The sequence below is a fragment of the Gymnoscopelus braueri genome (genome assembly GCF_963280865.1).
Source record: "Gymnoscopelus braueri genome assembly, chromosome: 10".
Taxonomy (NCBI): Eukaryota; Metazoa; Chordata; class Actinopteri; order Myctophiformes; family Myctophidae; genus Gymnoscopelus; species Gymnoscopelus braueri.
Window position 1 is genome coordinate 51,490,919 of NC_137611.1, and position 23,548 is coordinate 51,514,466.

At 42.4% G+C, this 23,548-nt stretch overlaps 2 protein-coding genes across 2 annotated transcripts in view; both read left to right on the forward strand.

The window, feature by feature from the left end:
- The window catches only part of LOC308092812 (extracellular calcium-sensing receptor-like), a gene marked incomplete at both ends in the record, with an annotated part of 6,558 nt that extends 2,498 nt beyond the window's left edge, over positions 1-4,060 (forward strand). Inside the window, 4 exons of the mRNA XM_080438908.1 lie at positions 2,222-2,497; positions 2,614-2,841; positions 2,938-3,061; positions 3,147-4,060. Of these exons, the coding sequence (XP_080295034.1) occupies positions 2,222-2,497; positions 2,614-2,841; positions 2,938-3,061; positions 3,147-4,060 (1,542 nt within the window). The remainder of the gene's footprint in view (positions 1-2,221; positions 2,498-2,613; positions 2,842-2,937; positions 3,062-3,146) is intronic.
- The window catches only part of LOC308093677 (extracellular calcium-sensing receptor-like), a gene marked incomplete at both ends in the record, with an annotated part of 28,671 nt that extends 5,938 nt beyond the window's left edge, over positions 1-22,733 (forward strand). Inside the window, 8 exons of the mRNA XM_080440004.1 lie at positions 10,817-10,943; positions 11,316-11,402; positions 12,838-13,107; positions 13,510-13,710; positions 13,781-14,056; positions 20,609-20,836; positions 20,927-21,050; positions 21,820-22,733. Of these exons, the coding sequence (XP_080296130.1) occupies positions 10,817-10,943; positions 11,316-11,402; positions 12,838-13,107; positions 13,510-13,710; positions 13,781-14,056; positions 20,609-20,836; positions 20,927-21,050; positions 21,820-22,733 (2,227 nt within the window). The remainder of the gene's footprint in view (positions 1-10,816; positions 10,944-11,315; positions 11,403-12,837; positions 13,108-13,509; positions 13,711-13,780; positions 14,057-20,608; positions 20,837-20,926; positions 21,051-21,819) is intronic.
- Between the last annotated feature and the right edge of the window lie 815 nt (positions 22,734-23,548).

Here is a 23,548-nt window from a genome sequence, read left to right on the forward strand (position 1 = left end):
ACCCTGTGTCTATATATATTCCCCTGTTTGTTCATTTCCTTGTCAGGTCGTTGTTGTTGTTAGTGAATGTTAGTGCTGTACTTAGGCTGAAAGCCATCGGTATATTCTGTTCCTGTTTTGCCATCCCCATTTTATGGGTTGCCTAAGTTTGGTTAATAAACCTAAACCTTTGAACTTGATCATTGCTTTGGTCGTACTGCTTTTGGGTCCTTCGAAGTCATTCCTGACAAATTGTCCCGAGAAGAATTTCTTTAAAGGGGCTACACCATGAATTTCACTTATTTTTATTTTATTTTATTTTTTTGGGCTCCCCAGTGTCACTTGTACCCCAAAAAATAGTTTTTTGGTTTAAAACTCAGTCATTCATATTCATTTCATGGATTTTCTGAATGGGAGTGTCTGAACAGGCCATTTCACAATCTCCCCATGCCTACGTCACCATGGGGAGCTCATTTTAGTCCCGCCCCCTCATTTTCAGTTTCCACCTCCCTCAAAAAAACTATAGGGCTGTAAGAACGAATTTCACTATTCGAATGTAATTCGAATGTGTAAAAGATTAATAACATGTATAACATTTAAACATTTATAACGTTTAAAACAATTTTATTATTTTTATTTAATTTAAAATATATATATATTTCCTGACCTACCAATGCGAAAACAAATGCTTTCATCATGTCACGCATGATCAACAATAAAGTTTGAGTGCATGCACTGCACACAAGTGTGTGTGTGTGTGTGTGTGTGTGTGTGTGTGTGTGTGTGTGTGTGTGTGTGTGTGTGTGTGTGTGTGTGTGTGTGTGTGTGTGTGTGTGTGGTCGCAGCACGTTGGTTCAGCGCAGAGGCAGGCAAGACTCCTCTCTTCCTTAAAGTTTCCCCCTATAAACGTCACTTGAAAGTTACATTTTAGAAACTTTAATAATTAGGACAGCAGCGGAAGTTTTGATGTAACATTAACCGTCTGTAATGTAGAGGAAACTCAGCTAGTCAGCTCAGCTTTGCTTCTCTATCTGTCGTACTAGCACAGCTGGGCTGTCTTTCGTTCAACAACATGCAGACAGATGAGCTGTAGTGTAGCTCCGCCGATCTGCAAGACCACAACGCTTGGCTGATGCAACGCGATGTGGGCTTGTAGCTCAGCTGTGTTCTCTGCGCAACACCGAGGGGATGTGGGACTCTAATGAGGGCGGGGAAAAGTGGTGAGGAGGGCGGGAGGAGGTGATGATTGACAGACAAACTTCCTCAATAGCGCCCTCTGCCCAAAATAGGACGTTTTGGTATTGCAGCTGAAAAGGCTTGGAATGACAGACAGACAGATTATGAAAAAAATATATCTGGGTGTTTTTTAGGCTTAAACCTGTATAAAACGTATTAACTCTTTGACTGCCAGAGTATTTTCATAAAGTACTCCCCCAGTGCCAGCAATTTTCGTGTTTTTTTATTTTTATATTTTGAATTTTTCTCATGAAAATAATTTAAGGACACATAATGTAAAGACCCAGCACAAATCCGCCACTAGAGCGCAGCACATGACAACTTGATCATGTCGTTGGGTCTCTCTCACCCTTCTTCATAGATTAGACAAGGAAAAACATGAAAACGGATGTGACGTCCCCCCCATTGTTTTGATCGGCGAAAATTACGTTGTGATATACGACGGCGATGACTGATCGTCACCCAGACCATAGATTATAGAAGAGAACCGTTCCGTTTGTCCGTTATACCGTGTGAAAACCCGTTTATTTACCTATTTTGGACGAAAATGACTGGGGAAAAGAATCAAAAACCGGAAACGGAATCCAGGTCATGGAACCGGATGCAGATGTCCGTGAAGTAAGTGGAACTCGAGAATAACATTGAATATTAAGCAGCATAGCGCAATCAGAGATTAAACAATGAACGCGCGTCCAGCGCGTCGAGCGCGTCGACGGCCAACTGGACAAAGTAGCACTTGACGCGTTATCGCGTCGTCCGCAGTCAAAGAGTTAAGGGCCAATATTTATATTAAAAATATATATTTTAAAATCATGGTGTAGTCCCTTTAACAATCCAATGCCCGTGGCCTCGTGACTGTGGAGCCACTTCCCATTCGGCATCTTCTGAAATAGTACTTGGTTGGGGTGACCACGACATTCATCATATAAGTCTTGGTTGGAGGGAAGATCACATCCGCTGATGTGTTCTGTTTAAGTCTTATTTTTATTTTGTATTTTTTTTTCAGGTGAGGCAGTTTTGGGAGCACACATTCCAGTGTAAGTTTGCACCCATTCCTTCAGAGTGGGTGGAGGCTGGTGGAAGGGTGTGTACTGGACAAGAGGACCTGGGAACAGCAGACACTTCACTGTTGGATGTGTCTAACCTCAGGATAGAGTACAATATTTATAAGGCTGTGTATGCTCTGGCCCATGCCCTCCATGACATGTTGCAATGTGTGCCAGGAAGAGGGCCTTTCACTGGGCACAGTTGTGCCAGTTTGCAAACAATACAGATATGGCAGGTGGGATATCAATAAACAGTTTTCTAGTTGGATTACATTTTTTATAACAAAGAATGTAAATGTGACATTGGTACAACGTCTGTTGCTCTTCATAATTTGTTCATCATCATTTCTAGCTTGTGTATTACCTGGAAAAGATCAATTTCACCACATCATTTGGTGATCAGGTATTATTTGATGAAAATAGTGGTGCCTTACCAATCTGTGATATCATGAACTGGGTGTGGCTCCCTGATGGAAGCACAAAGGTTCAGAATGTAGGTATGTTCAAAAAATCTGCCTCTGCAGGTGAAGAACTCATCCTTGATGAAAACGGAATCGTCTGGAACTTTGAAACTAAAAAGGTCTCTTTGGGCTGGATAAAATACATAATGGTGAGCTCATGATGTAAATGTACTTTAGTTTGGACTGAATATGATCATTGTTACCTTCCTCTCTAGCCTCCTCGGTCAGTGTGCAGTGAGAGCTGTTCTCCTGGAACCCGTGTGGCCAGAAGGAAAGGAGAACCTGTCTGCTGCTTTGACTGCATTGCTTGCTCTGAGGGAGAGATCAGCAATGAGACTGGTAATTTTTACATTATGTATGTACAGTAGGTTCTTTAGAATGATACTGTTATCGTCTGTCCCTTTAATCGTTTCTTCTTTTTTAGACTCTACAGAGTGCACCAGTTGTCCAGAGGACTTCTGGTCCAGTCGCCAGCGTGACCACTGTGTCCCTAAGAGGGTGGAGTTCCTCTCCTACCATGAGGCCCTGGGTATCTCCTTGACAACCATCTCATTGTTTGGCACACTTATCTGTGCCATTGTCATGGGAATCTTCGTCTATCATCGTGACACACCCATGGTACGCGCCAACAATTCAGAACTCAGCTACCAACTTTTGCTGTCACTTAAACTGTGTTTCATGTGCTCACTTCTGTTCATTGGCCGTCCCAGGCTCTGGACTTGTCAGCTGAGGCATGCAGTATTTGGGATCAGCTTTGTGCTGTGTGTCTCATGTATCCTGGTAAAGACTATGGTGGTGTTGGCCGTGTTCAAGGCCTCCAAGCCTGGGGGTGCAGACATTATGAAGTGGTTCGGTGCTAAGCAGCAGAGAGGAACAGTTCTGGCTCTTACTTCCATCCAGGCAATAATCTGCACAACCTGGCTTGTGTCAGCCTCACCAACTCCTCATAAAAACACACAATACAACAATGATAAGATAGTCTATGAGTGTGAGGTGGGATCAACAGTTGGTTTCGCAGTGTTACTAGGTTATATTGGTTTACTGGCACTCCTCAGCTTCGTCCTAGCATTCATGGCAAGAAATCTTCCAAACAGCTTCAATGAAGCCAAGTTAATCACTTTCAGCATGTTGATCTTTTGTGCCGTGTGGATAGCCTTCATCCCAGCATATATCAGCTCTCCAGGCAAATATGCAGATGTAGTGGAGGTATTTGCTATTTTAGCATCTAGTTTAGGCCTTTTGGTGGCACTGTTTGGAACAAAATGTTATATAATTATTTTGAAACCTGAGAAAAACACTAAGAAGTCCATCATGGGTCGCGGTACCACCAAGACATAGAAGCAGAAATGCAATGATAACACATTTTCTGTGTATTTTATAACAATAAAATATCGATTAAATTGATGATAACCTTTTTAGTAATATAATTAGTTTTCTACCTAAGTAAACTAAAAGCAGTAATCTGGTCAGTGATACAAACACCAATTATCTGTCATAAATAAACATTGGTGACAAGGTTTGGTGATTGTGGTGACCTATGAGAAAGAATTGCACTCCTTCATGGGTCAAAGTAATACAGGTATGTAAGCGGCAGGTTGTTTTAACAATTTTTTGGCGTACCGTCTTGGGTGTGAGAACTGCACTTCCGCATTCCTGGAGTGCGGAAGTGCCCGGGAAGGCACCGTTTGACTGAAGGGTACCCCCTTCAAGTCACCGGTGGACGTTTGGTGAAGAATTCACAATATGACTTTTGGGGAGTGAGACAGTGTTGGCCGGGGACACAGGGAGGGGAAGACCAGGTTCGTACCGTGGACATAATGCGAACGGGAAAAAACTCCCCAACCCTTAGTTTGAGTTTGATTTGCTATGTCACGAATAAACAGTACTTTTTACCAGTAACTTTGTAACTTTAAGATGCTGTGCCACCTCTGGAAGACACATTTTCCCCCACGGGATAATAAAGGTATCTATCTATCTCAAATATTTTTCCTACAAAAACACGTTATGACTACTCATAATGCTCTGAAACACACCAGCCATTAGAATACTTTACTACAATTGGGGTATTAACAAAACATGTCATGTGCTGTTATTCATCTCATTCTGTATGACCCTGTACAACAGACCTAGCTACAGTAGTAAACATGGAAGCGTGTGTCCTTGTTAATTAATGTTTGCATGTTTTGAAACAATCTCCAGTGACTCAATGGTCTCATTGGATCTGAAAATTAATTATTTTCCAACAGTGCACCTGTTGATCCACCATTTCATCACCCCTGGGCCAGATGTCATCACTGGGAAACACCAGCCTTTGCTTGTTCAGCTGACGTTTAATTTGTATCCACCTGGGTATAGTCTGCTGCCAGACGATCAGAGATGTCCGCCTACCGATATGTCTGAACACTTCTGAATGCAAGGTAGTAGCAAGAACACCAGCGACAACACAAAGCTACGCCCACTGCTTTACAAACCAATCATATCATCGCCTCAATAAGGACCGCTCTGAAACCTAAATCATGTATAAAATCATGCAATTAGTAGTAAAAAAAAAGAGGTACAATACAAGGCAAACACAAGGCCCGTCCACACAGCAAATAGGCAGATACTATTAGATTTAACTTAGGGATTTTAGAATAACTAAAATGGTTAATACTGTTGTACTGTACCCGCCTAAACAAAGGCAACTATTCACAATGATTATATTGTGTATATGATATTATATTGTATAATGGTTGTAGGAGCTGAAATAGCTTTTTGTGGCCATATCGTGATTTCCTAGGGAAAACAGGGGCTGTGGGTTCTGCCTCACTAGTCCGAAGCCCTATAGTCAGAAGCCCTGTTAGTCCGAAATCCCGGCTGAAAAAGCGAGTTTGACAGAGGGACAACCAGGCGGTGTTGCTTCCGGGCCAGGGACCCCCGGGGGGTCCTTGGTCCACCTCCTTGGTCCACCTCCGTGGCTCCCGGGGCGGGTAGAGGCGGCCGGCGTGGCGCCCGGGGCTCAGACGGCGGCATCTGAGCCCCGCAGTAAATCGCACTAAGTGTTCAGGGCCCACCAGGAACGGGGCGCCCCAGCATCTGGCCTCTGGTCGGACTGACGGGCTGTCGGAACAGCGGGCATTCGGAATAGCGAGCGGTCCCCGGGGCTGTCAGTGTTGTGACACACACACACACACACACACACACACACACACACACACACACACACACATACACACACATACACACACACACACTCCTCCAAGTCGCTGTACCGGCGCCTGTCTCCTCAGGTCTTGGTTATGGGGAATACAGTACTTGAGTATATGTACTTAGTTTCTTCCCACCGCTGAGGCTGTTATGGGGATTACAGGGCCGTTTGAGCCACAGTGCAGGGACATCTGTAACTTCAGAGTCACCGTGTTGTGGCACTGCAGGGCACAATGTTGTTTTTACACTTTCAGGTTTAGGTCACATTACTGGTTGTCAACTCATGTGTGCATGGCTCTAGGAATTATAGTTCATCCTATCTGGAAAATACCTGTTTGAAACTAGCAGTGTAGAAAGACATCATCTAAGTTCTCCCTTTAAGTTGTACAACACTGAGGCTATTTTGAAGAATTGGAACAATGGACCTCATTCACAAAGCTCTTCATAAATATTATATCTTTGGGTAGTTTTGCAACTAAGTAAAGACTGACGTGCGATTCAATCACCTCCTGCGACATTAAGGCATGAGGCCAAAACAACAAATCTGAGGGTCATCATCATTATGTTCAGCTCTAAATAAACTGAAAAATAAATAAAAACAGTTTGATTTAGCCTCATGTCTGTAAGATATTTATTTATTTTTATTTATTTTTTTTGTTTTGTTTTTTTTGACAAATGTTGTGCACATAAACATTTTGTTTTAGCTTTGGCACCATTGTAATTTATTTTGCGTGAAGAATAGAGCATTCTAACTAGAAAAAAAGTGCTCCTCGGAGCACAGGTCTCCGCCAGGTCAGGTAGGTTAGTGTTGGCCAGCAATGTTCGGAATTCGCCAATCAGGCTGGAATGTGAAAAATCGGACGGATAGGACGGATCCGTCTTGATCACTTGACCAAAGACATATTATGTAGCGATTTGCATGATGTTTGGACACAATTTGTAGGAGTAATATAAAAATATTGTTTTGCCAAAATCGTCCGCCTGGTGGCACTATAATAGAGCAATGTTGAAAGGCATTAGTTCCCCAATGTAGTGTGAATGTGCGTGCAAGGTTTCACTGCAAACGGACGCTGCATTCATGATTTGCGGCATTTTGTTAAAAACGGGTCAATCTTAGCCAATCAGGATGGAATATGAAAAATCAAAGAGATACTGTGTACCGATTTGCCTGATGTTTGGACAAAATCTGTAGGAGTACTGTCAAAAAATGTGTTTTGCAAAAAGTTGCCGGTGGTGCTATAACGGGGACTGCCCATAAGTCCGACATCCCATTACTCCGACTACGTGGCTTCCGCGTGCGGTTAGGGTTAGGGTTAGGGCTAGGTATAGGGTTAGTAACCGTCGGAACAATGAGCCGTCGGGACAATGACATGGCACCGCTATAACAGGCCCATGTGAAAAATCTGGGGCAGAGGTTCTGTTCTGGCATCCAGGGAGTGTACGTGCACAGTTTCGCTGCGATCATGTCAACAGTGCCGTAGATTAGCTGTCCACAGACGGAGGGGGCGACGGACGGACGGACGGACGGACGGGCGGGCGGGCGGACGGACGGACGGACGGACGGACGGATGGACAGGGTGCAAAACATAGTCTCGGCAATGCCTTTTGGGCTGGCGGAGACAATAACAATGAACTAAAAAGTGTGCCTGCAGCTCACGAAGTCTCTTGTATGTGGTTCCTATGGTAAAGCAGGTGGTTGCTAGGGTAAAACCGTGGTTGCTAGGGTCGTTAAGGTAAAGCAGGTGGTTGGTATAATAATAACTTTGAACAGCAAGTGCCTTATAGTAATAACAGTGAATGATTCCATGGTCAATATAAAATAACATAACAATTGATCAATTAGAAAAAGCTGTGTGATGGAAGTGAGTTTTAAGAAGATATTTAAAAGAGGAAGTTCCACAGCCGAGGTAAGTAAGTGATACGATAGCGGGTGTATTTTATACTGTGGTGATTGCTACGTGGATTGGCTGAGAGATAAACAGCGCAGGTGAACTTGATCATGAACGTGAGTGGCTGAGCAGAGGGCGGTCTCTACTCCCTTTCCTCCAGGGCCTTGCGGCCTTCCCGCAGCTCCGCCCCAGTTTCAGCACAGCCGGCTCCTTCCTTGCCTGGAGCGGCGCGGTGCGCCCTCTTCCCTCCCCCCTCCCACCCTCCTCCCCCTCCCCCCTTCCCCCGGGACGTCAAAGCTTGCCTCCTCCTTCCTCGGACCGGCGCAGCGCGCCTCCCTCCTTTCCCCCACACCACCCTCCTCTCCCTTCCCCCTCTTCCCCGCACTCCGGGCAGCCTACTCAGGTCGTGCCCCCGCCCACTCAGGTCGTGCCCCCACCCATTGCGGCCGCCCCACTTCCCCCGCCTCAGTCCGCACCGCCCACTGAGCCCGTACCTCCTACCGGGTCTGCACCACTTACCCAACCCGGCCCAACTGTTTTCTCTCCTCTCCTCCATTTACTCCCAGGCCCCGCAGGCGTCCTCCGGCCTCGCACCCGCCTTCGGTCCCCACCCCTTCCCCGCATTCCAAGGGGCTAACCTTTATAACCCTTTCACTCCCCCAGCCTCCGCCCACACCCTGGCCACGGCCACCCCAGCCGAGCCTCCTCTAGCCGAGGCAACCCGGCCCTCTCCCGTCAGCGATTCCCTCCGCCAACAAATTCTAAATGGTGCGTACGTTGACTTGGCGGTACTCCTCCAGCCATCCATTATCGACCCCCTACGCAACAGGGAAATTACTACTCCTTTCGGGTTCCTGGCCCAACTCCGCCAGTCTCTCCCCACCCGCTCCCGCAATCTAACTCCCAGCGAGTTCGCATATTCTTTCTCCCTTTCAGGGACATTATTTGTTCAGTCTACCCTGGCCGTCAGGCCGAATTGGACAAGTATCTGTTCAACGTACTAGAGCTGGCCATTCGGTTCGGGGCACGGGGTACTACAATTATCACGTGCTGTTCGCCACTGCAGCAGCCGTCCACATACAGCAGTTCAACACTAACACATACTGGGGGGGCCTGGACTGTGAACTCTATTGCAGGGTGTTCACGGCCAGGGCCGCGTTGTCTTGCGACCTGTGCGAGCCCCCTCTCACCCGTCCGCCGTCTGCAACACGCCCACCCAAAAGCCCCGTAAAAACAGCAAACCACTTCTGTCCATTACTACCAATCCACCACCCCTTTTACCCCGCAGTCGATCCGCAGCACCTCCCCCCTCCATAGTCCCCAGACTACCCTCCTCCAATTTCTCCCACTCCGTTCAGCCCTCTAACGCTAACGACGCTAGGGGGAGGCCCGTCCTGTTTCAGGCAGGCAGGCAGGCAAATATGCAACAACTTCAATGATGCCGGTTGCGCAAAGCAAAGCAAAGCAAAGCAAAGCAAAGCAAAGCAAAGTTTGTTGTTTACCCAGGGTGTTGGACTAAGTTAACACTTATTTACAGCCAGGCCCTGCATGGAAGCCTTGCTCAAGGGCTATTCAGCGGTGATTCATGATTGATGTGATGAATTGGGGAATCGAACTAGGGACCTTCCGGTATCAAGGCCGCCCCTCTAACCACTAGGCCACCGCTGCCACATCTGCATGCCGCTTCCTCCACGTCTGCTCGTTCTAATAGACTATGACTTTGTACAAATATTGGTAATTCAGCCCAAACCTCTAGTTATTAATAATTAGAAATACAATATTTGAAATAGTGAACAATCAATTAAAGTCATTATTAGTGCAAGTTCAATCACATTTCATTTGAATGAAAATAACTACTTACCATCTCTAATCTGTGATGGGATTAATGTGACCCTTACCTACAGTCAGTGAAGTCTAGGGCTGAATGTGACAAATATTGAGACTAATAGACTATGACTTTGTACAAATATTGGTAATTTCCCAGTAGGCCTACATTATTTTGTGAAATAAATGGGTTGTATTTCACAGATAGTACAATTCTTGTACTATCTTAAAATTAAATCAATCTTAACCTTCAAGTTCAAAAAAAAAATTCCGTGGACTTAAAAATAATTGTTTTATATGATTGCCTTCCTGCCCTGGCATTTGGCCTTCGTGCCCTAAAACAGTTTACAACACCAAAGGCCAAGTGGCCTTGCCCCTAAAATGACGAAATTCCAGGCCTGGACACACACAACATTATTTTGGTAAGAAAGGCTTGCTAATGTACATTAAGCCCTGCCTCTGCCTCTGCCAGATAAGTGCTGTGAAAAATTACGTGATGGTGGTACAGGGGATGGCATAGTATTGATGCGTGGTTTGAAAGATTACGTAGTGAAATCAGATGGCACAGGGGACGGCATAGCAATGTGTATAAAATTTAGCAACGGAGCAATGGATTTAGAAAGCGGGGAGGGTGTTAGATAGAGGAGGACAGTCATGAGGGTTTCACTAGACACACACCTGCTTTCATACATGTACTTGATCTTGATATTGTTCTCTTCATTCTCTGATTTGTCTTCCTCACCTTCCTCTTCTTGTGAGTTACAGGAACAGTTTAATCTGAACAGAGTTTATAAGGCTGGAGACGTTATTCTGGGTGGCTTGCTTCATATCCACCGCTACTCTGTCTACTCTGAGTTGTCTTTCATCTCCAAGCAACAGGATCCCACTTGCTATGGGTGAGTATCACAAATACAATAGCAATAACATTAGGCAACTTGTTTTGATTGATAGTACCAATCAAACCAGTAGATTAGTTTATTTTTTATATTTCTACCACATGTATGGTTACAGTGGATTTTTGTGTTAGATTTCACCTTGAAGGCTTCAGGTGTGCACAGACCATGGCCTTTGCCATTAATGAGATCAACAGAAACACCAGCCTACTACCCAATGTGACTCTAGGATATAGTATCTATGATACCTGTTTGACACTTGGAGTTACATTCCGTGCAACATTGTCATTGGTCACTGGGAGAGAGGAACCGTTTCAATTGGATGAGAGATGTGTTGGCTCCCCTCCAGTACTAGGAATTGTGGGTGCTGCTTCCTCAACAAATTCTATTGCTATTGCTAGAATATTAGGTTTATACAGAGTGCCCCAGGTAAGTATCCTATTTGAATCCCCTTTCACCATAGCATATTTTATGCCTAATTTTGGTTACTTCGTTATTTATTAATCTAATCTTTTTTACAGCTTGAAAGACATAGAACATAATCGTTGCAGTCGAGCAGAAACCTTTTTCGTACATAAATGCCCTACTTTGTCATACTACAGTGTCACACAAAAGCACCACAAATAGCCGATCTACAAGCTTACAACCTGACACCATATGACTTTGTGATCTTGTAGATCTGCCATTTTTGGTATTTTTTGTGTTTCTGTGGGTTTTATGAATATTGAACCAGTGAAAAGTATTAAAAGGAGCTTGTGACTAAATAATAACTACATTGGACCCCCCATTTCCTGTTTTTAGGTCAGTTACTTTGCCACCTGTGCCTGTCTGAGTGACCATAACCAGTTCCCATCCTTCTATAGAACAATCCCAAGTGATGCCTTTCAGGTGAATTTATATAGACTATTATATCTGTTGGTATATAGTAGTACAGTGGTTCTCATATACTTTTCCATGTCACATGTTTCCACAGTATTTCAAAATGTTCACAGATTAAAAAAAGAAAAAGAAAAGATCGACAAGCTCACAAAGTTGTGAGCTTGTATTTTGTCTCTTCAAATAGCCAATGTATATAGGAATAAAGTGGTTAACCTGATTTTGATGCTATTAACTGAATTTGCTGAGGACCAACCTAGAACCCCCTCAAAGACACTTTGACAATCACTGTAGTAGTACATATTTTACACTAGGCATGTGACGATTTATTGTAAATCGATTTAAATTGATTCAAACTGGTGACGATTTAAAGGTAGGGTAAGTGATTTTCTTTGGTTAAAATAAGTATTAAATAGCTCTATATTCTGATAGTACTCATTGCTATAGAGTGTTTGTTCAGTAAAAGAAGTCTCCTTGTCTCTCCAGCTCTTTATAAAACAGAAAATGCATTTTTGTTTCAGTTTCAGTTTCATTTCCAATTTTATCCAATCAGGATAGAGAACTCATTCAGGATATTAAACAAGTGAAATTGGAAGTGATATCACTTACCCTACCTTTAAACTAACTAATTTAATAAAAAAAGAATTCTGATGCAAAAAATTGCCATAGTAAAATTTTGGACAGGTGGAAAATGTAGTTAAACGTGCAGAGTGACGCATTACTTTATCTGGGTTACATCTTCTGATAGTTGTACTTGAATGTTGACATGAAAAAAATATCCTGTTTAGTGTTTCATTAGCGTAAAATACAGCTGGTAGTGATGCCGCTGAACAACACACGTTGAAAGGCTAGGTTGAAGATACCTAGGATTCGACAGTGATGTCATTGTTATGCAACACAGAAGTTGCGCGGACGTACGCCATTATGTTAGATGCTGGTTATAAAGATACCAAGGATTTGTCAGTGATGTCACTGACATGTGAAAAGACGTGCAAAGGATCTTTGTAAGAGAATTGATAAAGAGTTTGCAGTCATTTCTTAGAATTGCTACTGTTTTGAAAAGAGGATAAGAGAAACCACAGTATTGTAAATGTAAATTGTAAATAAAATAAAAGAGAGAAAAATACAGAATTTGTGTAAGAGAGAGAAAAAAAAGATAATTTGTCTGGAAAATTATTTTGTGTTTAAAGAATCGTGAACAATCGTATCGTGAACCTAATATCGTGATTCGAATTGTGTCGTGAGTTGAGTGAATCGTTACATGCCTATTCCACACACTTGACAAATACCTCCCTCTATTGAGTATATTACGGTATTGCATATCTTGTTAGTATTACTGCTGGTGCTGAAGGTCTTTATTGACAGCATCAAAAGAGAATGATTAGATCTTTTCTATTGTGGAATCTGTGTAGGAGATTCACTAATTCACTCCATTATATCCAACCAGGTACGAGCTATGCTCCAGATTATGAGGTGGTTCAGGTGGACCTGGGTTGGATTGGTGATTATTGATAATGACTATGGACACAATGCTGCCAGATCCTTCCAGTCTGAGCTGGCCCAGTCTGGTTTGGCTTGTCTAGCGTATGTGGAGGTTGTGCCCATGGACTCTGACCCAGATGAACTTCAGAGGATTGTCTCTGTGATGAAGAAATCCACAGCTCGTGTGGTCATTGCATTTGTATTTGAGAGTCATATGCCTAAACTCCTGGAGGAGGTTTGGTTTATTATTCATGATGCATTCATAATTAAAAGGAATACTTTAAGAATACATTTTTAAAGCATGTTTAATGCAATGCAATTTAATCACTCTCTAGATTCATCAATTTAAATGCTCAGCAAATGTGTGCTTATTTTAAACATGTTCTTATTTCCCTTTTGGTCTCAGTGCTTCTGTATACAATAAGCAAACAGATAACACCAATCAAACATCTTGCTGCTATAACCAATTCTTAAAAAGTCTGTCTGTGGGTTTTGAACCTATGAAAGGTATTAAAAATAGTTTGTGACTAAATAATAACTACATTGGATCCATTTGAACACAGGTTCGGTTTTGGACATACAAGGTTTTTGTCGAACAGAAATCATATATACTAATATATTTTGTTCAACACAATAGGTGGTAAAGCAGAATGTGACAGGTCTGCAATGGATGGCCAGTGAGGCCTGGACATCATCGGCCAAACTCCAGAACCTCATGCTGTACCTGAGAGGCACCCTGGGTATTGCCATCCGTCGTGGAGAGATACCAGGTCTCAAGGACTTCTTGTTAAAAATACATCCTGACAATGACCCTGACAACAACCATGAAAATAGCATTGTGAGTATTTTTGGTTCATTTGATATTAAACTGGTTCATTTATGTTTAAGTCTTAATTGTGTTTCTTCAGGTGAGGCAGTTTTGGGAGCACACGTTTCAGTGTAAGTTTGCACCCCTTCCTACAGAGTGGGTGGATAATGGTGGAGGGGTGTGTACTGGACAAGAGGACTTAGGAACAGCAGAAACTTCACTGTTGGATGTGTCTGATCTCAGACCAGAGTATAATGTGTACAAGGCTGTGTATGCTCTGGCCCATGCCCTCCATGACATGTTGCAATGTGTGCCAGGAAGAGGTCCTTTCATTGGGCACAGCTGTGCCAGTTTGCAGACAATACAACTATGGCAGGTATGATATGAATTCACAGTTAACCTGTTAAGTTTTTCTAGTTGGACTCATATTTAGATTAATAGTGAATAATGTAAATATGATAAAACGCATGAAAATTTACACAGTAGGATGAAAAATGCATTATTAGTGTATTATGAATAATAATGATTGTATATCAAATCAAATCAAATCAAACTTTATTTATAAAGCACATTTAAAACAACGGAAGCTGACCAAAGTGCTGTACAAGGTTGAGACAAACAAAGCATCAACGCAATTCAATAAGCACCCATAGGCGCACAGACAAATACAGTACATTGTTAAGACACAGTAGTGGATCAAGGGCAATTAAAAGCCAGAGAGAATAGGTTGGTTTTAAGGAGGGATCTGAAAACCCCAATGGACTGGGCAGATCGGATGGGGAGAGGGAGGTTGTTCCAAAGTGCGGGGGCGGCAGCAGCAAAAGCGTGGCCACCCCTGGTCCTTTTATTGGTTGGTGGGACTAGGGCTGTCACGGTTACATAATTAAAACAGCGATACAATAAAGTGGCACAGAAGCGCGATATGCGATAGTATTGCAGTTCCCCACCAAGCGCGCGCGCAGCGCTCGTGCCCGTTTGCGCGCGCACATTTTTTTGGCAGTTTGTGCGGTTTGATTTTCTTTTATTTCGGTTAATTTGGTACCAAAAATGCGGTTTCTGCTGTGTAATTTTCTTTTATGGCGGTTAATTCGGTACCCCATGCGGTTTCTGCGGTTTGATTTTCTTTTTTTCTGTTAACAGAACTCACTCGCACTCGCGCAGAACGGTGGATGCATATTTATAGCAGAAAGAGATTCACATTTAACTATAGCCATACTCATTCAATTCTGAACAGATTCTTAACATTTAAATTCTCTATTAGCTGTGAAGGGTCTTCTTTCATTTGTATGTCATGATTGTTTCGCCATTTCACCCAAAAGGTTTTTAAACAATTAGCTGTATTTAAATGTTTAATTAGTCTTCATTAATTTAATGTCAGTGTAAAACGAATGCAGTAGGCCAAATGTTTAAAATGCAAATAAAAATGGAACACACCAGTCTTCTATTTGTCAGAATTGTCGTCACCACCACCATCACCCCAAAAAACATAAAGCAAAACAAATGCAGTTTTGGCCATTTATTAAAGTGCAAAAATAGGCCTAATAAAGTCAAGGCCCAACAATGGCCTAACAGCGCAAGTGTGCAACACTTCTTATGAATGAGGTATTTTTTCAAACGGTCTGTTTGAACAGATAGTGCAAAACAAATGTATACCGTAATATAAAAAGAAGTGTAAAAAATAAGAACAGACATATTGGTCTAAATAAAAAAAAGGAGCATGACACTTCAGACATCAGTCTTAACCCTCTAGAACCTGAACTATGAAGGAAAGGTCAGAAAATTCCAAAATTTTGAAAAGGGACACTTTATTGGGTCTTAAAACATTTTTGATTTTGTTTTATTTTTTAAACATTCCTTTGTATCATTTATTTGTTGTATCATATTTGATACAAGGGGTATTAAAAGGGTATTTCAAGTCGTTTTTTTTTTTTTTACTGCCTCCCCCCTGGCCAGCCGGGGCGCCTGATGGAGGGGAAAGGAATTGGTTGGAATAACGTGTTCCTTCCACGCGCTACGTCCAACCAGGGAAACTCTCCCCTGTCAGGTGATAAGAAGGTCAGTTAGCTCTCATGCATTGAAGGAGGCATGAGCTCGGCCCTGGCCTTTCTAGGTTGGCAGAGGGAGTGTAGTGCCCAGGATTACATAGAGATTGGCACTGGGTGTAAAAAATAGGGTTACAAAATCGTGGGATAAAATTTTGAAAAAATCGGTTTTAACATTACAAAAACATTTATTTTAGACCTGTAGTATCAAATATGATACAAATCGTAAAGGACTATAGACCTGTAGTATCAAATATGATACAAACACTTTTGACATCATAAAAAACAAACTCAAATGCTAAATTTTGAGAGCTCATAAGTGCATTCAAGTTATCCAACACTTATTTCAAAATATTAGTAAAGATATACTAGGAAAACGTACCCGAACTGCTTAAAAAATAATTGTTTGTTAGTAGTGCATCAACCTCTCCTGTTTAGTTGATGGCAGCCATTTTGGGTCAGACCACCTGAGGCTCTGTAACTACCTGCAGTGCAAATGGTATGGTCCAGGGGGAAGTGGGGATGTGTCAGATATGATACAACAGGTTCTTGGTCCAAGTATTCATTACACTGATTTATTAAAAAATCAGTGTAATGTGTGTATCATATATGATACGTTTGGTGACATATTAATTGAATGAGGTTTAGTCAAACACAAATAGTGCAAAACTAATGCAATATAAAACGAAGTGCAAATAAGAACAGAACATTGGTCTTATTAATAAAAAAGGAGCCTATAATATTTGTTACAAAAAAAACAAAAAAACAATACAATATATTGTAGTGCATTTGAACAACCTGCATTTAATAATCTGTCTCTCTTAGACTTAATGAAATCAGAATGCGCATATTTGTACAAATAAAACAAGATCAGAAACGTACAAAAACATTCAATATAATGCCCTGTAGGCTAATAGGCTCAATCTTTTAATTGCAAATAACAAACTACTTAATGAAATGAAAATATAAGTCCAGAACAAAAGCCATTTAATTATGCAGTATAGCTATGGCAGGCTAGGCCATGAAATATTGGCTTCTTTAGCAAAAACTAATAAGAGTCAGACCTGGATCATCACGTCCTTGTTGCGCGCAAGGAACACCAGCATATTCACTTTATGTGGCTTCAGAGAGGAACGTAGGTGCGTAACAACATTCCCAGCTGTACTGAAAACTCTCTCAGATGCTGTACTCGTAGCACAAATGACCATGTACTTGCGTGCGATCTTAGCAAGCAGAGGATATCTAGCCTGGTTCTCACGCCACCAGAGAAGAGGATCATCGTTGGTGTCAAGCGGATACTCCTGTAGGTAACGTGTGAGCTCGGTTTCTGCTCGAATTCTCTTGGGCACTATCAGCACGGGAGCGGCCGTTGGTGACACTTCAGCATGTCTCCAAGACTCCTCTTTTTCTTAGCTGGAGGTGGTGTTGGCTCCACCACGGCGACCACTTGCGCAGATGATTCCTCTCCCTCGTCGCGCCTGTCAGTCACATCCAGCATCTCGTCAAGGAGTGCGTATTTCGTTCCCTCTACATCATCGATATAATCGCCCCTATATCTAGGGTCCAGAAGACAGGCCTTTGACAAAAGGACTTGTAAGGGAGCAGGTTTGTACTTCTCCTCAAGAATGGCGCACATTTTTTTTTTAATGTCCTTTGTCAAGTTGGTGTCATTCTCTGCTGGTGCCAGATATTTTGTTGTCAGAAGATTCAGCACAGGTTTGACTGATGACACAGTAACATAGTGCTCGGCAGACAGCAGGTCCGTAAACTCCGCTACAGGTTTCAATGCTGCATTCACAGACTCCAGAACACAGATGTCTTGCCTGGTTGGAATTAGATGCTTGTTTTTCTTGTTATCTAAAACCCTTTTGATAGCCGGCATTTGCTCCAAGACTCCGTCCACCATCTTCTGTTTCGTGCCCCATCTTGTAGCGCAATCCTGCAGAGAATATAATAAAGGTAATTAGCTTACATATTTAATGCGCATTATTAATATTATTATTAGACTAAATAACATTAAGTTACATTTTACATCATTATTTTTAATATATATTTTTATTAGATGAAGGAATTAGAATATATAACTGTCAGTGATAGTCACGTGAATATTGTAGCCTAAATAAAAAACACTTTATTTAGTGGACTTTACCTGTATCAGGCAGTGTTGGGTTATTTTGAGGTCGTCCTGCACTTTCGCCAGATCTCTTCTCTTCAACCAGCTCACGGAGAACGCGGAGGCCAAGCTTCGACAGTGGCCCATTGCTCGGGCTGTACGCTCCTTGCTCTTTGCCATTGAGTTTGTGACTGCCAAGTGTAAATTATGTCCAAAGCAGTTAAGCCACGGCCATTTTAACTTATCGTTTGTTGCTGCTTTGATATTCGCCCCGTTGTCCGTCGTGATACAAGACAGCTTATCTACATCCAGAGACCAATCAGCCATTGCTCTTTCCAGGGCCTCTGCAAGGTTCTCAGCAGTGTGGTTCTGAGGGACAAACACGGTTTCAAGGCAACGTGACTGTAGCGCCCAATCCTTGGTCAGATAATGCACAGTTAAACTCATATATGGAGTCATGTTGACACTACTCCACATGTCAGTCGTGGCGGAGAAGTAATCGATATTCTGGAGCTCACTTTTGATTGATGCCTTTAATGTGTTTAACCTTTTGGGAACAGCAGTGTCAGAGAAATATGTACTCCCAGGCAACTCGTACTGCTGCGCACAGCCTTCACACGAGTCAACATCCAGAAGGCACTGCGACCTGATGGGATGGCTGTTTAAACCTCAGCCAATAAGAAAACAGAGGGGCTGGGGCATCAGCAAGTCCCCCTGGTAACCCATCAAAGACCCCCGGGGGTCCCCAGACCACACTTTGATAACCAGTGTCTGGCCAATGAGAGCACAGATGGAATGGTTATCGCTATTGGCCTTGTTCCCAGGATTTACACATCTGCAAAGACAAAAGCAGAGTGTCCATAGGGGCTGGACTTCTGTCGTACATATTTCCTCCGGAAACAATATTCTTTGACCAATCACAACACTCGTTTCATTCACAGAGAATTTAAGCGTTTACATTCGTAGTGGCCCGAGATTTTGAGGCACAACATGTGCGATTTTTGTGTTGGTACGATCAAAAACGTGGTTATAAGAACGAGTTAAGAAATTGTGTTTGTAAACATATTTTTGCCAAATGATAGATAAATTAACATGAGTCACAATGGAGGAGCCTGATGGAACTCCTGTCACTCAGAAGGCTGTAGTTCACATTCTGTATGTCTCTGTGCTTTGGTAGTCACATTGTGTGAAAGAAGACAACTCTGGCTACAGTGCATAATGCCCAAAACACATGCGTGTAAGGTGAATATTTTGGCAGTGAGAACAATTTGTTTGGTAGATTTCCGGGGGAGACCTCAGACGTGTCCTCTCCTCAATGAGGCGACACACTCTTGAGTTTGAAAGTTAGCTTAAAATGCCCAAACTTTGAACTGTGATTGCAGAAAAATCGTTTTCAAATCATGTTTTTGTGTAACAGTATGCCAGAGTAATGTGGCTCCAAAGTGAGGTGACGTTTTCAGATTTTTCTGAAAAAAACCAATAGAAAGTCAAGTTGTTTTTTTGGCGTTGTTTCTTGCTTATTACGTCGCCGTGGTAACGCCTAACAGCAAGAAAAGTAATTGCCCCGGCCAAGCCACACATTTTGATGTATATATTGTTGGAGTTGCGTCAACCGTGCGGGCGCCTATAAGGGGGCTAAGCTCGAATTCTTACCGGGTTCAGGGACACAGAGGCTCTTGCTGACCAGGAAGAAATGGTCATGGAGATTATAGTACACACTGCGGGACTGCACAAGCGTGTTTCTAAACACACTTACTAATTTCAGCCAATAAATAGATCACTTAGTTGTTCAACATTGATTATTATAGACAGGGCAAAAACGTATTGTGCCCGCCCCCCTGTCAGTCATCCAACTTCAACCTGCAACTACCGTGAGTGAGGGGTGCAGAGAGGGCGCATCTCCCACTTTGAGTAGGAAGTTAGTAGAGCAGAGTCAAGATGAGTCCTCGACTCTGTGTTTTTGGTTGTAATAATATCCAGAGTTTTTTCTCCTTTCCTCGGGAATCCTCCCCATGGCTTCGGAGAAAATGGTTTGAGTTTACTCATTTTGAATTGCCGTTGTATAGGTTAGCTCTGCTGTGCTGGGCTGGCTAGCGCATAGAGCTACTACTGTGATTCAGCTGGAGGGAGGGACGGGATGTAGCCAACTGGGGCTGGCTGGAGATACAATGCATGTATTTCTCCCCGACCAGCGGTGACACAGAGCGGCTCCGGGGAGCTCTCAGAGCCTCCTCGGAGAGACGGAGACCCATGCAGCGTTCAAACTATAGCGATTTTTATCATTTCAATAAATAAGCATAAACAAACTACTTCACATGAACAATGTTGTTATAACTAAGAGATTTGAAGGGGAATAAACATTTTGTATACACAGATTTACAAATAAAAGACAAATTATGTTGAGGTCACTTCCACATTTTGCTGGTCTATTTGATGGGAGTGCGAGAGGAGAACTCAGAGCATATGCCAATCAATCCGTGATACATCCCGCCCTGTTTTCAGACTGTTTTCAGAGAGACCACATGACGTACGGTATCATATATGATATTTTTGGGCCATGTCATAGCACCTTTAAGGGGTAAATTGGAGTATGAAGAGGTGAGTGTTCAGGGCCACAAGCATCTCTTGCCGTCGTCACTGATCAGATGACCCCCAACAAAAATCGGTTCCCGTGCTCTTGGCTGCAAATCAGCCCTAAATTATATGACATGGTTACATTTTGACAATGAGTGGTAATCAAGTTGTTAATTATTTTCCTCATCACAATTTCTAGCTTGTCTATTACCTGGAAAAGGTCAACTTCACCACCTCATTTGGTGATGATGTATCATTTGATGAGAATGGTGATCCTTTACCAATCTATGATGTCATGAACTGGGTGTGGCTTCCTGATGGAAGCATGAATGTTCACAATGTGGGTGTGGTCAAGAAGTCAGCCTCTGGAGATGAAGAACTCATCCTCGATGAAGACAAAATCTTCTGGAACTTTGAAACCAAAAAGGTCACTTTGGTTTTCTAAAATAACTAATGTTGAGCTCATGGTGTGAATGTAATTCAGACTGAAACTGATCATTATTCCTTTCCTCTGTAGCCTCCTCGGTCAGTGTGCAGTGAGAGTTGTTCCCCTGGAACCCGTGTGGCCAGAAGGAAAGGAGAACCTGTCTGCTGCTTTGACTGCATTGCTTGTTCTGAGGGAGAGATCAGCAATCAGACAGGTTGGTTGATTGATTGATTGATTGATTGATTGATTGATTGATTGATTGGTTCACTCATTGATTGATTCATTGATTGATTCATTGATTCATTGATGAGTCTTTTGATTAATTAATTGAGTTGTGATTGGTTATAGCACAGAAAAGAGCACATTAGTACATAATATACAGACAAATTTGTATCATCACCGAGGATAAAAAAGAAAAAACAATAAAGCCTAGGTCACACCTAACTTTGATTCTGCCTATATGTGGCCGTCTTTTTGCAATGGTTTTCAATGGGAACAGAGCATTTTGTGTGGAAATCTGCGCAATGGCAACAAAACGCTCCGTTCCTATTGAAAACCATTGCAAAAAGACGGCGACAAAGCTTAGACCGTACCCTGGCTTATTTCCATTGTGGTTCTCTACATAAAAACAAAACAAACAACATGAAATGTTTAATTAAGTTAACCTAGTTAGACCCAAAAACGTTTCTGTATTGGTATTCTTTTGTAGCAATTTTTGTACGTTTTTTTTAAGGCAATGAAGGAAACACTTGATTTAATTTCCTATGTCAATTTGTTCCATTCCACTGCTGCGCTGTAAAAGAAGTACTTTTTACCCACTAGGCCTATAATGTGATACTGGTGAGTTTTATTTACAAGTAAAAAGTTATTTGACAGATACTTTGGGACCTTGTTTAAAATGATTTTAAGTGAGCAGAATTTGTATGTAGATTGTGCATTTTTCAACTACTTGTCTGTCCCTTTAACCTTTCCGTCTTTGTTAGACTCTACAGAGTGCACCAGTTGTCCAGAGGACTTCTGGTCCAGTCCTCAGCGTGACCACTGTGTCCCTAAGAGGGTGGAGTTCCTCTCCTACCATGAGGGCCTGGGTATCTCCTTGACAACCATCTCATTGCTAGGCACACTTATCTGTGCCATTGTCCTGGGAATCTTCGTCTATCATCGTGACACACCCATTGTACGCGCCAACAACTCAGAACTCAGTTTCCAACTTTTGCTGTCACTGATCCTGTGTTTCATGTGTTCACTTCTGTTCATTGGCCGTCCCAGGCTCTGGACTTGTCAGCTGAGGCATGCAGTATTTGGTATCAGCTTTGTGCTGTGTGTCTCATGTATCCTGGTAAAGACTATGGTGGTGTTGGCCGTGTTCAAGGCCTCCGAGCCTGGGGGTGCAGACATTATGAAGTGTTTTGGTGCTATGCAGCAGAGAGGAACAGTTCTGGCTCTTACTTCCATCCAGGCAATAATCTGCACAGCCTGGCTTGTGTCTGCCTCACCAACTCCTCATAAAAACACACAATACAACAGTGATAAGGTAGTCTATGAGTGTGATGTCGGATCAACAGTTGGTTTTGCAGTGTTACTAGGTTATATTGGTTTACTGGCACTCCTCAGCTTCGTCCTAGCATTCATGGCAAGGAATCTTCCAGACAACTTCAATGAAGCCAAGTTAATCACTTTCAGCATGTTGATCTTCTGTGCCGTGTGGATAGCCTTCATCCCAGCATATATCAGCTCCCCAGGCAAATATGCAGATGTAGTGGAGGTATTTGCTATTTTAGCATCTAGTTTTGGCCTTTTGGTGGCGCTGTTTGGACCAAAGTGTTATATAATAATTTGTAAACCTGAGAGAAACACTAAGAAGTCCATCATGGGTCGCGGTGCCACCAAGATGTAGAAGCAGAAATTCAATGATAATACATTTTCTGTGTATTTTATAACAATAAAATATAGATTAGATTGATGATAACCTTGTTAGTAATATATTTAGTTTTCTACCAAAGTAAACTAGTAGCAGTAAGCGCAGTGGAGTAGCAGTGGAGCTGCAAACACCAATTATCTGTCATAAATAAACATTGGTGAAAAGGTTTGGTGATTGTGGTGACCTACATATAGATGAGAAAGAATTGCACTCCTTCATGGGTCAGTAATACAGGTATGTAAGCGGCATGTCGTTTTAACAATTTGTTGGCGTTTTTCCTACAAAAACACGTTATGCTCTGAAACACACCAGCCATTAGAATACTTTAGTCTATTTAGATTAGACTACAATTGGGGTATTTTGTATTAACAACAATTTTCATGTGCTGTTGTTCATCTCATTCTGTATGACCCTGTAACACATACCTAGCTACAGTAGTAAACATGGAAAATTGTGTCCTTGTTAATTAATGTTGGCATGTTTTGAAACAATCTCCGGTGACTCAATGGTCTCATTGGATTTGAAAATATTTTTTTTTCCAACAGTGCACCTGTTGAGCCACTATTTCATCACCCCTGGGCCAGATGTCATCACTGGGAAATACCAGCCTTTGCTTGTTCAGCTGACGTTTAATTTGTATCCACCTGGGTATAGTCTGCTGTTGCCAGACGATCAGAGATGTCCGCCTACCGATACGTCTGGACACTTCTGAATGCGAGGTAGTAGCAAGAACACAAGCGAGAACACAAAGATACGCCCACTTCTTTACCAACCAATCATATCATCGCCTC